Genomic DNA, 15129 nt, shown 5'->3' with positions numbered 1-15129 from the left:
GGGGGGGGGGGGGGGGGGGGGGGGGGGGGGGGGGGGGGGGGGTGGTGGGGGGGGGGGGGGGGGGGGGGGGGTGGGGGGGGGGGGCTGGCAAAAATGGGGCCGGCCGATCTCCCTCTGGGAAAGGATGCGGGTTGCCAGGACCGCTTGTTAAGGGCTTGACTCCGGGAATCCCAAAGTGAAAGTGCCCTCCCTCCCCCCAAGGAGCCTACCTTCTTCTGCTTCGGAGATGGGGTGAGGAGAGGTCTGGAAAGCCTCACCAAGTCTCGGCTGCTTCCTTTAATCCTGGGTTGGATCTAAAACAAGAGCCGGCAGACGGAGTAGACCAGAGAAGTTAGACAAATGGACCGGGCGAAGGCTAGGCTTTTCCATTGGGCACAGCTTTGCGAAGTTTATGGTAGTGTTGGGCCCATCACCCATCAGCTGCCAGATCCTGCTGTTTCTAAGTCCACAATATCTCTCATCCCCTTTGCTACACTCAGAGTTACCTTGCCCGTGAACTATGCTAGATTCCCTGCTCCCAGTCCCTCTTCACCTTAATCCAGTTTTCACTTAGCTGCCAGATGATCTTTTTGAGTGAAGGTTTGAGCACATCACTCCCGTGCTCAAGAACTTTCAGGGGCTCCCTCCTGCCTTTACCGCTTGGTTTAAGTTGACGTTGCCTAACTTGTTCCAGGGCCCTCTATCCTGACAGTACATTCCAACCACATGGGCCTACTCAATGTTCAGGTATCTGTTTGTACAGCTTCCTCTAGGAAGCATCTCTCCCCATTGCTGTGCTCTGCCTCAAGTGATTGCCTCGTCTTACCAACATGCTGTTTTACTTCGGTATGGAAATTCTCCCAAGATGCTGAGCTCCTTACAGAGGTGGCAATTTCTTAAGGTCATCAGGGTCTGGTTTTCTTTTCTTGTCTTTTAAACCCAAGTCTCTAGAACATGACCTTCCACACAGTAGGTACTGAATAAACATTTGCTGACCTGCAGGGACTTGGTTAAGAGACTCCAGGTCACTTGAGATCATCACTTGAGAAGCTCATCCCACAAATTAGATCAGGTCAATTGATTAAGCTCCAGCCCTTCCTTAAGCTTTGAAAAAGAAAGACTGTCCTCAGAGTGCTCTAAGTCTTGGGGGAGGAGGGGAGAAACAGCACAGACAGTTCTGTGCAGACAGGCTGTAGGCAGGATAAATGGGCCAACTGTCTCAGAGGGCAGGCTCCAGCATGAAGCAGGATCAGGAAAGGCTTTTTCCAGAAGGCACAATTTGAACTGAGGCTTGAGGATGGCCAGGGAAGCCAGGAGACTTCCTGGAAGTAAGGAGGGAGAACTTGCCCAGCATGGGGGACAGCCAGAGAAAATGCACTGCCAGGAAGCTCGAGTCACTAGATTCAAGGGTCTGGGTCAGGGAGTGAGGCAGAGGGAGACTGGATGGCTTGGAGGGAAGGGAGGTTGTGAAGGACATTGAATATCAAGCAGAGGATTTTGTATTTGAGCCAGGAGAGAGCAGCATCCATCATCCAGAGCTCTGAAGAAGAGGCCATGTCAAGGGCTGAAGTTGGGTCAAGAAGGATGAAGACTGAGAAAAGGCTTGGCAGTTTAGCAATTGAGAGAGAGCTGATTGATGATTTTGGAGAGAGCAGTTGGAGTTGAATGATTGAGGCCAGAGGCCTGGTGAAGGTTCAGAAAAGATTGAGAGAAAAGGACTGTAGACTGTCTTCTCAGGAATACTGCTTCACCTCCTTCCTCCCCTGGCCAGGCTCGCCCTTTCAGAATCATCTGATTGGGCTTAGAGTGAGAGGCTCCAACAAATGCCTTCTAACAACTTGCTTTTCCTCTTGATACGTTTCTGGGCAGGATGGCATGAGAAGCTGGGGCCTGAATTTTCCCTTTGAAGTTGCAAAGTTGTACTGGGGGACATGGTGGGAAGCTAACACTGCTTTGAGACAAAGGTTGCCTTGTGTTCAGATTGCACTTTGGCCACATGTGGGTCATGGGATGTAGCTTCTCTGGGCTGCCTCGGTTTCCTCTTCTGTGAAATGGGGGGGGAGGGGTAGATTAGATGACCTCTGAGGTCCCTTTCAGTTTTAAATCAATGACTCTGTGGTCCTAGGAGTCTCATGTGAAGTAAGGAATTGTTAGTGTGACCCTGGTGGCTGTAGGGTGTCCCCTTTTCTCCCTATCCCCTTTTGCTTCTGGAGCCACACTTCGTGACCAGTTAGCTCCTTTTTTGACCTTGGGGTAATATGATGGCCCCTCCAGTCGGTTTGGTTCCCTCTCCTGATGCTTTATGGACTTTATAGTCAATGAAAATTCCTCAGAGTCTCCAGTTAGGAAAATTCCTAACATTTAGGCAGAGATTGAGCCCCCTCTGCCTTAATTTAGGCAAAAATTCAAATGACTGAAAACTTTTTGGACAAAGAAGGAAGCATTATACATTGCAGGGTCTGTTAACAGCTAGGCACTGGGAGAGGAGTGTGGGGAAGGAGCTGACCTTTCATCAGGCTTCACCCAGTTCTTGAAGAGGTAGGTACAACCCTTCTGTTTTGAGATGCCTTTGGTTCCTCCCTTCTCCGCCACGGTGGTGCCACTTAACTGCCCTAAGCACTGTTCCTGTCAGGGTTATCTTGCCTGTAAACCCCTGAAGTGTTGCACTTCAGTGATTGTGAGCCAAGGCAGCAGTCATAGGGAAAGCATTTGGGGATGGGGCCTAAGTTCTCCCGTTTAGAGGTCTTGGGAAACGTAGCTGCTAGACTCTGAATATTCTCTTGGACAAAGGGGTCTCCATGTGCTGGGAAGGAGCAGAGTGCTGAGCTCAGAATACAGTGGCATTGTTGACACGATCACCACAGGCAGGCCAGGACCCTCAACACCTTCTCCACCTGGCTATATCACCCTGTCCTTAGCCTTGGCACAGTCATTGCCCTTTTTTCTCCAGGAATTCATTGTCTGGTTCACAGGCTTCCCCACTCCAGCCCCTCCCTGCCCTCACACTTGGAGGCACATTGAAAAAGTCAGTCCAGAAAAAGGTAGGTAGGCTGAGGCACCCAGTGATTATGGTGAGTCTTCAGAAACAAGATTCTTTCTACATTCTAGAAATTAATGCACTGGAAGCACAGCTCTTGTTTTCAGTGCATTCGTCTGTTTAAAAGACCCCAGTGGAGCAGGGAGCCAGGGTCTCTCCTTTCTTCTGGAATAGAGTCTGTTAGATGAAGCCCTGCTCCCCAAGGTGACTAAGTCTCAGCTGAACCTGTTTCCCTTTTTCCTTGTGCACAGGACTGTGGAGGAAGGATGCAGACAATCAAGTGTGTGGTGGTTGGGGACGGGGCTGTGGGCAAGACTTGCCTTCTCATCAGCTACACAACCAATGCCTTTCCCGAGGAGTACATCCCCACAGTCTTCGACAACTACAGTGCCCAGATGACTGTGGATGGCCGGACAGTCAGCCTGAATCTGTGGGACACAGCTGGCCAGGAAGAATATGACCGACTGCGGACCCTGTCCTACCCGCAGACCAATGTCTTTGTCATCTGTTTCTCCATTGGCAGCCCCTCGTCCTATGCCAATGTGCGGCACAAGTGGCATCCAGAGGTCTCTCATCACTGCCCCAATGTGCCTATCCTACTGGTGGGCACCAAAAAGGACCTGAGAAATGACCTTGCCACATTGAAGAGGCTGAAGGAGCAGAGCCTGACACCTACCACCCCTCAGCAAGGGACCTCCCTGGCCAAGCAGGTGGGCGCCGTTAAGTATCTGGAGTGCTCTGCCCTGATGCAAGATGGAGTTGGGGAGGTATTTGCGGAGGCAGTGAGAGCTGTGCTATGTCCAGTCACCAAGAAGAACACAAAGAAATGCACCCTCTTGTAGCTCCAGGGACAATGCGTAGGCACCATCATCCAGGAAGCCTTCTGTCATCCCCAGTCCTGGCCTGATTGGGAAGTGAGGAAGGAGGCAGGGAGGACCTGGCCACAGTGTGGTGCTGAGCGTTGGTCTTTGTGGACAAAATAGAAAGAAGGCAGGAGTGGTTGCATGCAGGTGTTGCCTTAAGGTTTTTCTTTTCTTTCTTTTTTTGATGTACTCATTTCTGAGAATGTTCTCATTTCTGTTTCCCAGGTGTTCCTTTTGTAGCCCTGCTTCTCCCCTTCTGCTTCTGCTCGCCTTCCCCCCTCCCCCCTTTTCATGGGAAAGGTTCATGAGAAAGAGGGGCCTCCAGATGACGCTAGCAGGGCAGAAGGAGCTGACGGCCTCTTGCATCTCCTTTGGTTTCCTCCCAAACCCTGCTTGGTTTGGCGCCTCAGGTGACATTCCTGCTTAGACTCTGCATCCCCAGAATTTAGCACAGAGCAAATGCTTCACAAATGCTCACTTGGTGATGCAGAGATTAATGGGAGGCCCAGTGCTTTGGGGCTACACTGTGGCAGCACTGCGGGCCCAGTGATGGCCTAGCATTTCATTGCCCTTTTCTACCCAGAAGAGGGAGATGGAAGAAAGGGAAAACAGCCATACACAGGCCATGCTTCGCTTACTTCTTAACCACTTACATTAAGGGGATTCTGCGTCTCTATTCTTCTGGCTGAACTATGAGACTACTTGATAAGGGACAGTTTTCCTATCTCCATCCCTGCCCTTTGAGGCTTCGCAACTGCTCTCCCTCCTTAGGACTACCCTGTTTGGCCAAAGCAACTCAGCTGTTCTGTTCCCCCCATTCTTCCTCCAGCCAAGTTTACAGGATTTTGTGATTCCCTAGAAGGAAAAAAGAAAATCCTTTTACTGTTGATTCTGGCATCTGCTTTGGGAGGGACAGCCAGATGTAGTGCTGACCTCCCCACACACCCCACTTTGAAAACCTACACTGAGGCTGTTGGGAATTGGGGGAAATGGAATGAAAAGGATCCCTTGTGCCTTCAGTGAATACTATGTGCCTTTTGTGACCCCAGCATCGCTCTTGGGTGCTGGGTTTTCGCCTGGGGGTGCTTAGGGTGATCCTTCTGGAGGACCAGAAACCCAGGTTAGAAGCAATATCAGGGCTTGGTGGAGGGAATTTGCACCATCCTTTCTTTCCTCTTCACCCTACACTAATGTCTCTCTTCTTTACTATGTGCCATGAGATCATGAGATGAAACTTAACCAGGCTTCCCAGTCACTTTATCCCCAGATTGGAACAGTGCTTACTGGTGCTGCTGTCACCATAACCTGGTACCAGTAGACTGAACCTGTGAAAGAAAGGCCCAGAAAATATACTGCTGTCCCTGTTGGCTTCTGACCCCCTATTTTCACATGTATGAATCAATGTGGTGGTATCCCAAGTGGATGGGGGAAAGGCTGTCTCTTGTGGGAGAGGCAGGATCTTCTTGGCTAAGGTCCATTAGCACTTTGGGGAAAAAAAGGCCCTGCTATGATGAGGGAAGTGTGCTGTCCTCAAGAGCCGGCTACTTCTGGGTTGTGTGTTATTAGCTGTTCAGATGTTTGCCCACCATCAATCAAATGAGATCTCAAAAGTGAATCATGGCTATTCTAATGGATCCAGGTCAGTAGTATCCTCTGAGGGCTTTGTCAGGATCTCTGAATTCCTACTTGTCCAATCATTAGCAAATTCATCAAACTGAAAAGTTTTCAACTCCATTTTCTCTGCAGTTCCAAATTCTCTCCCTTCGCTCTCCCACTCATTGAGAAGGCAAGAAAACTAAAACCCATTACAAATATGTAGTCATACAAAACACGTTTCCGCATTGGCCCCCACCCCTGAAAAAAAAGTTAGAAAAAGAGAAATCCACCTGTCTGTACTCCTGAGACTACCAGCTCTTTATCTGCAGGTAGATTGCATGTTTCATCATGAGTGCTTAGAATTGTGGTGGGTCATTGTGTTGCTAAGAGTTCTAAGTCTTTCACAGTTGATATATATATATATTTTTTTACAATATTGTGGTTCTTTTGTAGCTTGATTTGGGTCTGCCCACTTTGCCCTGTCTTCCCAGGTTTTTCTCCAACTGATGGGCATCCCCTCAAACTGAGGAGTTTGAATATTTCTTACAGGAAAATACTTTCCCCCAGTATATGAAGATAGCTGGCAGGGGGAGGTTATTTGGTTTCTCTGCATTCGTGCAGTTTCTTTTTCTCCAGTAAGGTCAAAGGCTTAGCTCTGACTTATTTGGTAGGGCGAGTGTTTTGGGGGCATTTGACATGAACAGCCGACTGAGACTTAGAACTGCACCTCTCTTGTGGGGATTTTAATCCTGTGGTGCCTTCCCTCCCATCCTCACACTCTTCAAATCTGGGTATTGCCTAGGCAGACTGGGTTTCTGTGAAAATGGATTTGGCCATGTGGTGGAGGAGGGAATGGCCTGGGTCCTGGCTGATGGTCTGCGGTACTGTAACCTACACTGGTAACTTGATTTGTATACTCCAGTGGATTTTTGTATGAAGACTAATATGCTGGAGTAACTGGTAAATTATTCCTAATTAAATGGTGGTAAAGCTTTGCTGATGTCCCCAGGTCTCGAGTTGCTGTCTCTGAGCCCAAGGATCCCCCTTGCACATTTCTTCTTCCTACACACATTTGTGAATACCCTGCCAGGCTAATGAGCAGTTTGTGCATTCCCCATAGCCCTGATCCTGGCACTTCTTCTCCAGTGAATCTTGTCTAGCCCAGGGTGCATTTCTTTTTCCTGAAGCCCTCTTCTCTTTCATCTCAGTTAATTTCCACCCTGGCATTTTTGGGCACAGGTATGGAAATCTTCACCCTCGCCCAGGTACCTCTGCACAGAACGGGGGAAAAAAAAGTGGCAATCTGTGACCGGCTGGAGAGCCCACATTGCAGAGCGATGGCCGGAAATAATGCCTCGCCTTTCCCAGCTGGGCCGCTTATTCCTTCTGTTAGCCAAAAAAAGACGGCCTGAGTAGTGCTAACAATTGCTATTTACTTACAAAGCATAGATCCACTGCTAACCCCATTTTACAGATGGTAATCGGGGCCACTGGGGGTCTTGGGCCAAGGCTAGCATTCGGAGCCCTCGGCTTTCATTTCCCCCGGCCCGGATGCCAGCGCGGCCGAGGCCTGCCTGTCTGCTTTGGGCACGCGGCCAGGTCTAGCTGGGGACACGGGGAAGTGAGGATGGGTCCGGCCCGGCAGCTCTCCATCCCTATGGTGCCGAGGGGGGCCGGCGCCAGAGACAGCCCTGCCTCGGTTTCCCCCCTTCCCTGGACAACAACGGGCTGACTGGCGGCAGCCGAGGGGGCCACCAAGGCGCGAGGAACAGCTTATTAAAGCAGCGGAAAGCCGGGGCGCGCGGGGTGCGCGGCGGCCACGTGACCCAGTGTCGATTTTTTTGGTCTCCTCCCCCGCTTCGATTGGCTGCCCGTAGAGCGGCTGCGCCGAGGCGCGGCGAGGCCCGCCGGTGGCGCGGGGCGGGGCCAAGCTACGGGTGCGTCAAATCAGTTGGCGCCGAAAGGGCCGGTTGAGCGGAGGCTCGAATCGCGCGGCCGGCCGCCCGAAGGCTCGCCCCGCCCTCCGCGGCCTACCTGTGGCTTTTCCGGTGCAGCCTTCGGCCCTCCCGTACTTCCGGAGGGAGGGGCCGCCGGGAGGCCGGCGCGCTCCTCGTCCCTCGATCTGTGGCGCGTGTGGGAGCCGGCGACTGCCGGGGTCGGGGCGAGGCTCCATGTCGGACTCGGACACCGACGAGGACTCGGCTGGCGGCTGCGGGCCCGGGGGCGGCGGCGGGAACTGTGGCGGCGGGGCCGTTAGCAGCATTAACGGCTGCGGGAATGGCAGTGGCAACAGTGGTAGCAGCAACGGCTGCAGCGGCAGCGGGGGCGGCGGCGGCGGCGGGGGCGGCGGCGGCGGCGGCGGTCCCTTCTCCTTAGCCGGCTTCCTCTTCGGCAACATCAATGAGGCGGGGCAGCTGGAAGGGGACAGCATCCTGGACAAGGTGAGGCCTCCGGGGCGGCAGACCCTACCCCCCCTCCCCCCCACCTGCCCAGCCCAGTCCTGGCGTCAGCCACCTCTGACCTCCGGGACAGTTCGGGTTGCCTGTCCCTCCGGTCTCTGACACTTACATCTTGGTCCCCAGTAAGCTCCTCCTCCTTTCTGGGCCTCAGTTTCTCAACTGTCAGAGGCTTGGGCTAGGACTAGGTGACCAATCGAGCATCTTCTAGCCCTACATTTACTATCCTTCTGATCCGAGGAGGGTGTTTGGTTCAGCATCTTGCCTTTAGACAAAAGTGTGGCTCTCGATCGTTCAGAACGGAGCCCTGTTCATTTCCTGAAGCTCTCTATGAAGGGAGACTTAACAAACTCCTTAGTGTTCGTTTCTGTAGGATCTCACCTGCGTCTTTCTCTCTCTTAAAAAAAAAAAAAAATATATATATATATATATATATATATATATATATATATATATATATACTTTTTGGAGGGGGGAGGGCAGGGCAATAGGAGTTAAGTGACTTGGGCAAGATCACAGAGCTAGTAAGTGTTAAGTGTCTGAGGTCGGATTTGAACTCAGGCCCTCCTGACTCCAGGATGGGTGCTCTATTCACTGGGCCACCTAGCCACCCCTGCCTTCTTTCTCACACCTAGCAGAATCCACTCCCCCAATTTAAACTCTTTTCTCTTAACCTTGTATAGATGTGCAGAGACTTACTTCTTAGCATTGCTTCCTCATTTATTTATGAACTGTGAGGAGCCATCTGCTTGACTTTCTTCTGAGCAAAACCACCCCAATTTCTTGAACTTTTTCTTGGAGAATCCATTTTTCTTCCTTTTAGTTATCTTGGTCATTCGCTCCTTCTTGAATTCTCCCCAGTTGATTCACAATCCCTTTAAAGTATGGTGCCCAGAAATGGACACAGTATTTTTAAAGAGTGGAAAGATTATTTCTGAGCCTGTTCAGAATAGCATTCTTTTAGCAGGTCTGAAGTATCTTATTACTTTATGGGATATTTTTTGTACTGGAGCAGGAATGTAAACTTAAAATGTGAAAGAGTTATATCAAGTTAGGGGTCCTCAGCTTTGATGCTATCCCATTTCTCAGGAGTCTAAAAAGCACTTGGCAGGCCTTGGGGCTTTGGGTCTCGGCAATCTGATCACTGAAATCACTGCAAGTGAAGAGGAAGTACCTGGACCTGACAGTACCTTTGTGGATGAAGAAGGTGAAATTGGAATCTGGGACATTTGGGATGCTGTGGTAGGAATGACCTGGGGAATCGGGGTCGTGTTCTCTTGTAATATATCCTTCTTTTTCCTCTAGGTTGGGTTAAGAGTACTGAAGATGCCATAGACTATTCCGACATCACTGAGGTTGCAGAAGATGAAAGCCGAAGATACCATCAGGCAATGGGCAGCCTGCAGCCATCCTGCCCCTCAGGTGATTCCTGGGGAGCTGTCCACATGCTTCCATTCCAGGGCCTAAGAATATTCCTGCTGACATTGGCCCTGCTACTGTGCCTGTAACTGGTCTTCAGCCAGCCTGTCTTTTTTGAAATACTCACTGTCACTGTATTGAAAGTATTTCCTTCTTAATTCTGTTAACTGTGGATACATTGTTGCTGTTTGGCAACTGCCAAGCAATGACGGTAGTAATCTCTTCTGCCTTATCAGCTAGCTCTTGAGTACCCTTAGGGATCAAAGGAAATAATATTTTCAAAAGTGCTTGGCACATAGTAAGTGCTTAAGAAATGTTTATTGACCAACTGAGTAGGGTTGCAAGCCTGGGGGAGAACAAGAGGATGAATTTGAAAATAATGGGGAAGTTGCAAAGGGACAAAGAAGAGCTGTGTGTGTCTATGTGAGTGTCACTGTGTGAAACAGTGTGAGAGAGAAAGGGAAACAGTGACAAACACATCTTCAAGTTTAGTTATTGGGGCATTTCCGTGGAGGGGGTTGTAGATTATAGGAGGCAGAAGAGCTGTGGAAGGGAGCAGCAGGCTGGTGCAGGTGGAAGGGAGTGAGCAGGGAGAGACGACAGCAGGGGCTTCAGCATATTGCACTTTCAGGGACAGTCAGTTAAAGAGCAAGAAAAAAAAAGGCTAGGCAGCAGAAAACATAGAAAGAGCCATTGAAAAGAGGGAGATCCAGGAGAGTGATGCTCTGGAGATCCAGGCTAGAAAGAACATGAGGGTGAGTCAAATGCATATCCAAACTGGAGAAAGAGAAGGTCAGGGATGTGGGGGTGGAAAGGGAGGCTAAGACTTGATCAGGGGTGAAGGACATCCATGGTCCATGTGAGTCCCCCAATTGCCCAGTGAGGTTCCATGCATGTGTGCACATGTGCTGTTTGGCTGTGTGGATAGTCCATCTTTTAATCAAGGCAAGGGCTGTATCTCCTGTGTGTTCCGAGAATGCAGGGGACTGTGTGATGCCCTGGGGAGGGGTGCTCTGTGTTTGGGAAAGGCTCCAGGGAAGGCATCCCGACCGGGCTACCTCTTGGTTTCCTTAGATGATGATGACTATGATGCAGACTGTGAAGACATTGATTCCAAGCTGATGCCTCCCCCGCCACCCCCACCTGGGCCTATGAGGAAGGATGACGGCCAGGACCCAGCTGTGTGTGGTCAGTGTCACCTTGGAGCTAGCATTCTGTGGTGCTTCACCCCAGCATGGTCTGAAGCCTGGCCTAGAGCAGAAAGGCATGGGGCTAGTGAGCAGGACGGAACTGCTGGGAAATCATTCCCTGATGCGTCTTCGTCTGTTCCTCAGATCTCTAACTTTGGCCTTGACTCCACAAAGTGCTAGTACTTGCCCCCCTACTAGACTTGATTCACCTAATGCAGGTTCTCACATGGAATATCTAAAGCTTAACTGTCATAAGGAAGTTGGACTTTCCAGATATTTGCAATGATTTTCCAGTGTGCTCAAGTCAATATGACAGTGTAGATGGCTATCTTAAAGAAATGGCTTATTGAGCCAACAGTCCTGGAATGAGAGTAAAACAGAAATTTCTCAGGCCAGCAGCCTTCAGAGGTGATCTTGAGAGGCATCGCAGTAGACTTGTGCGAGTTCTAGACTTGGATCCTTCCTCAGATACTTCTTAACCTTGGGGCCTCAGGTCAGCTTGAACTAGGTAATAATATTATCCCCCCCCCCCATGGGGATAATAACAGTGCATACCTCTGAGTTGTTGTGAGTATCAAATTAGGGCATGTAAAGTGCCTAAGAATAGCTATTATTAATTCTAATCATTATCTGTATCTCTTTTCTAAGTGTACTGTTTCCCCTCCCACGGTTGAGTAGGCTGGGATAATCCTGGCCATACCAAATCAACATCTGGGTTTTTCAAAGCCCGGGGGCTCTGGACAATGGCTTCCCAGAGTCTCATCTGATCAAATCACAGAACACTTCTCAAAGTGAGCCCCCAAAACAAAGCTCCACATCAGGGCTTATATAGCCTTCTCCTGGCTCAGAGAATGTAACAACCTTCTGGACCCACTGGCCAATCAAAAAGTATCTACTGAAAAATAAGCCTCCCACCCCAGGCTGCAGGTGCACTTTAGCCTAGGGGCAGGGAAGATCTTCAAATTTACATTCCCATTACAGCTCCTAGCTCTGGTTTTCCAGGCATTTTCATTGTTGTACTCAACTTTCTGCAAATTCTCTAGGTAATGGTGCCCAGAACTGGATGTAATCTAGCCTGAATCCTGTAGAGTCTATTAGAACTTCCCTTTTGCTCATTATCCAGCATCTTCCTCAGCCTTCTTTGGGCCTACAGAGAGGACTGTGCTGATCTGCTTTGTGTTTTGTCCTCTTGTTCTAACCTTAGGGATACCGGGTATGAGATGCAGTGACAGAGATTCTGAGAGTGATTGGTGCCTTGACTGATGTGGGGCTCCGAGCTGGCCTTGGTTTAAATGACGAGGGGTGGCCTCGGTGTGACAAGGGTTCTTCTTTGTCTTGTTGCAGCAGTATCTGAGGATGGAGATGGCATCATCCTGCCTTCTATCATCGCCTCTTCCTCCTCGACCTCTGACAAGGTTGACTTCAGTAGTTCTTCGGACTCAGAATCTGAGCTTGGCCCACAGGAAACGAGACAGGCAGAGTCAAAGGAGGGCAAGCTGACTCTTCCCTTGGCTGGGATCATGCAACGTGACTCCACAAAAGTATTACCTAGTGTCACAGAGCTTTTCCCCGAGTTTCGGCCAGGCAAGGTATGCTGCTTTGTCATATTTTAGGAGGGTTGTGATATGAAGGTGGAAAGAGAAGGGAAAGGACAGCACATGGGCAATGGAAAAGAGGACCATGTGTTTGCTTCTGATAGCTCAGTCTCCTAAGGTATGAATGGAAACCAATGAAGAAAACCCATCAAGCATTTCTTTACTACTTTGCCTACTCTTCGTAGACCATGAAGGTTAAGTGTTGGAAATTTTGAAAATGTTATAAGACCTTATCATAACTATCATAATTTATGATGTAACCTAAATGATAACAGCTCCTGGCTGGATAGTGCTTTAAGTCTTCCTTGCTCACAAACGCCTTTCTAGAGTGGCAAGGACCATAACTATGATTAATCCTATTGAAGCATATGGAACTATTAAGTGTCAAAGCTAAAACTCATACTCGGGCCTCCTGCCTACAAGCCCAGGGCTCATCCTACTCTGCCCCACTGCTGTTCTTCTGTGGGCTCTAGAAGGGGGATGCTACAAAGAGAGATAAGTAGAATCCCCAAGATTACATGGTAAGTGCCTTAGATGAGGCTGATCGGTGCTGGGGGAAGCAGGCACAAGAGGAAAGGGGAAAAAAGGAAGGCTTCATGAAAGGACCATTTGAGTTGGATGATCAGGGCCTTTGGAATTAGGCCCTACACTGGTGGCTGACCAAATGCATGGAGAACCTTGGTTTGAAGCAGAGTTGTTCACAAGATCGAGAATGGCAGTAATTTAAACGTTTTTGTGTCCTGCGCTCCGTGTGTGCTATGCTTTATGGGAATTGAGGGATAGTGTTTTTGGAGTAGTTGAGTATTCTTCATACTCCTTCCTGGGATTTTCCAGCTGGATAGATTGATGGGAGAAGTGACTTAGGCTCTCGTAGTTGCAAAAAGGGATGATAGCAGGGGGTGGTGTGATGGTTTGCCTTCCATTTGTAGGTACACTGGACCAGCATTTAGTAACCCAGACTTGGCCCCTGCAGCTGTGTAAATATCAGTGCTAGCTCCTTCCCAACAAGCTCCTGTCTCAGTCTCAGACTCTTTCTGTTCCAGGTGTTGCGCTTCCTTCGTCTCTTTGGCCCAGGGAAGAATGTTCCCTCTGTTTGGCGGAGTGCTCGAAGAAAGAGGAAGAAAAAGCACAGAGAGCTGACGCAAGAAGAGCCCCAGGAGGGCGAGTGCCTCGGGGACTCGGAGCTGGAGAGAAAGTCACCGTGGGCCTATGAATTTGCTCCCCCACCACCACCAGAGCAGTGTCTCTCAGATGATGAGGTAGGCTCAATAGCGACTGAGTCTCTCAACAGTTGTCAGTGGCGAATCCTGGCTTAATCTGACAGATTTCCCCAACTTGGGATATGAGGAATATGAGGGGGGAGGGCAAACCTTGATTCAGGGTCTGATGAGTTGAAGGTCTTGAAGAGGAGGTGAGATCTTCTTGGTAACATCACTCCACAGCTTCTTCTAGCCTTACCTTTAGACAAGGCTATCTTTTGCTCAAACACTCCTTGAGATTGTTTAAAGTAATTTCATTATGACTGTTGCCTCTCAACAGCCACAGGAAGTCTGGGGCTCTTTTTCTTGGTCAATACAAGACATTGCCAATATAGAAATTGGTGCTTCGAGACTCAACGGCAGATGGGCCTCTCTATCTCTTTCTCTGTTCTGCTATAGATCACAATGATGGCTCCTGTGGAGTCTAAATTCTCTCAGTCAGCTGGAGACATAGACAAAGTTGCAGACACCAAGCCAAAGGTAGCTGAGTGGCGCTATGGTCCTGCCCGCTTGTGGTATGACATGTTGGGGGTCCCTGAAGATGGCAGCGGGTTTGACTATGGCTTCAAACTCAAAAGTGCAGAAGATGAGCGGCCAACGAAGCCAGGGGCAGTGGAGAAGGTGAGGGGACAAGGAACAGGCTTTATTTTTATTCAGCAGCAGGTAGTAACAGGAGTTCATCTAGCAGTGGGGTGACAGTCTCGGGGCCTTTGGCTGGGAATCTGGCAAAGGTGTATGTGAAGAGCGCTGTGCTGAGGAGAGTCATCTTGTTCCCCCTCTGCTTTTCCGCTCAGCTTTATAAATTGGGTGTCTGGTGAGCGTGCTCTCACAGCATGGATGACAAAGGCAGGGTGGTTGCTTTGTCTAAATGTTAGGCCCCAGGTTCCAGCATCCTGATGCCTTCTCTACTAATACAGGATTTGGGTGTGTTGGAGGAAGCAGGGGATCTCCTGGCCGATGAAAACTTCCTGATGGTCACCCAGCTACACTGGGAGGATGACATCATCTGGGATGGAGAAGACATCAAACACAAAGGAACGAAGCCTCAGCGGGCCAGCCTTGCTGGCTGGCTTCCATCCAGCATGACCAGGAATGCCATGGCATACAATGCCCAGCAAGGTGGGAGGGGGAGAGCTTCCATTTTGGGTGCAGCTGTGACCTTGGGGGTGGTGAAGCCAGGGGAGTGTTGGGATTGGACCCTGGGCCTAGCCCTTGATGATTTTTCTCTGCTAACCAGCTAGTGAGGACTTGACTTTCTCACTAAAAAAACAAGCTCAAAGGTTATTACCGAACTCTGGCTGAGTCTTGAGTGCTTTGTTTTTATAGTACATCTTCTTTTCTATAACACATATATATCAGCTCTGTTTTGGGAAATAAAAAGTGAAAAATGCTGCTTTCTCCAAATCCGAGATTTCTTTGGGCAGAGAGCTAGCTGACCATCCTGGTATTAGTTGCTCTTTTCATCTTCCCTTATTCACGGCTGAATGAACATTTGGCCATTCTTCACTTGGCCCCTCTTGAATAGGTTTTACTGCCACTCTGGATGATGACAAACCTTGGTACTCCATCTTCCCAATCGACAATGAGGAGCTGGTATATGGCCGCTGGGAAGACAACATCATTTGGGATGCCCTGGCCATGCCTCGTCTCTTGGAACCTCCCGTCCTGACACTTGATCCCAACGATGAGAATCTTATTCTGGGTATGGCTAAGATCGCTGCTCTGCTTCCCATCT

The 15129-nt window shown here is 49.7% G+C and overlaps 2 protein-coding genes across 10 annotated transcripts in view; both read left to right on the top strand.

The window, feature by feature from the left end:
- Positions 1-6468, top strand: part of LOC138141669 (rho-related GTP-binding protein RhoG-like) — an 8117-nt gene extending 1649 nt beyond the window's left edge. For 2 of the 5 annotated variants that reach the window (XM_069062428.1, XM_069062425.1), the window contains exon 2: positions 3268-6468. In XM_069062428.1, coding sequence (XP_068918529.1) covers positions 3283-3858 — 576 coding nt within the window. In that variant the 5' untranslated portion in view covers positions 3268-3282 and the 3' untranslated portion in view covers positions 3859-6468. Of the gene's footprint in view, positions 1-144; positions 2518-2929; positions 3021-3267 lie in introns of those variants that run through there. The other 3 variants (XM_069062427.1, XM_069062426.1, XM_069062429.1) reach the window with 3 other exon arrangements.
- Positions 6469-7516: 1048 nt separating this feature from the next.
- Positions 7517-15129, top strand: part of TAF1 (TATA-box binding protein associated factor 1) — a 34728-nt gene continuing 27115 nt past the window's right edge. For 2 of the 5 annotated variants that reach the window (XM_069062410.1, XM_069062409.1), the window contains exons 1-9: positions 7517-7916; positions 9021-9138; positions 9237-9353; positions 10425-10538; positions 11885-12129; positions 13179-13394; positions 13794-14015; positions 14312-14513; positions 14920-15096. In XM_069062410.1, coding sequence (XP_068918511.1) covers positions 7647-7916; positions 9021-9138; positions 9237-9353; positions 10425-10538; positions 11885-12129; positions 13179-13394; positions 13794-14015; positions 14312-14513; positions 14920-15096 — 1681 coding nt within the window. In that variant the 5' untranslated portion in view covers positions 7517-7646. The remainder of the gene's footprint in view (positions 7917-9020; positions 9139-9236; positions 9354-10424; positions 10539-11884; positions 12130-13178; positions 13395-13793; positions 14016-14311; positions 14514-14919; positions 15097-15129) is intronic. The other 3 variants (XM_069062408.1, XM_069062406.1, XM_069062407.1) reach the window with 2 other exon arrangements.

The sequence above is a fragment of the Petaurus breviceps genome, unplaced genomic scaffold (genome assembly GCF_028583685.1).
Source record: "Petaurus breviceps papuanus isolate PSGF00001 unplaced genomic scaffold, PetGlider_PUasm1.0 90451, whole genome shotgun sequence".
Taxonomy (NCBI): domain Eukaryota; kingdom Metazoa; phylum Chordata; class Mammalia; order Diprotodontia; family Petauridae; genus Petaurus; species Petaurus breviceps.
The sequence above is the reverse complement of the archived record's forward strand: the minus strand, read 5'-3'. Positions and strand labels throughout refer to the sequence as shown.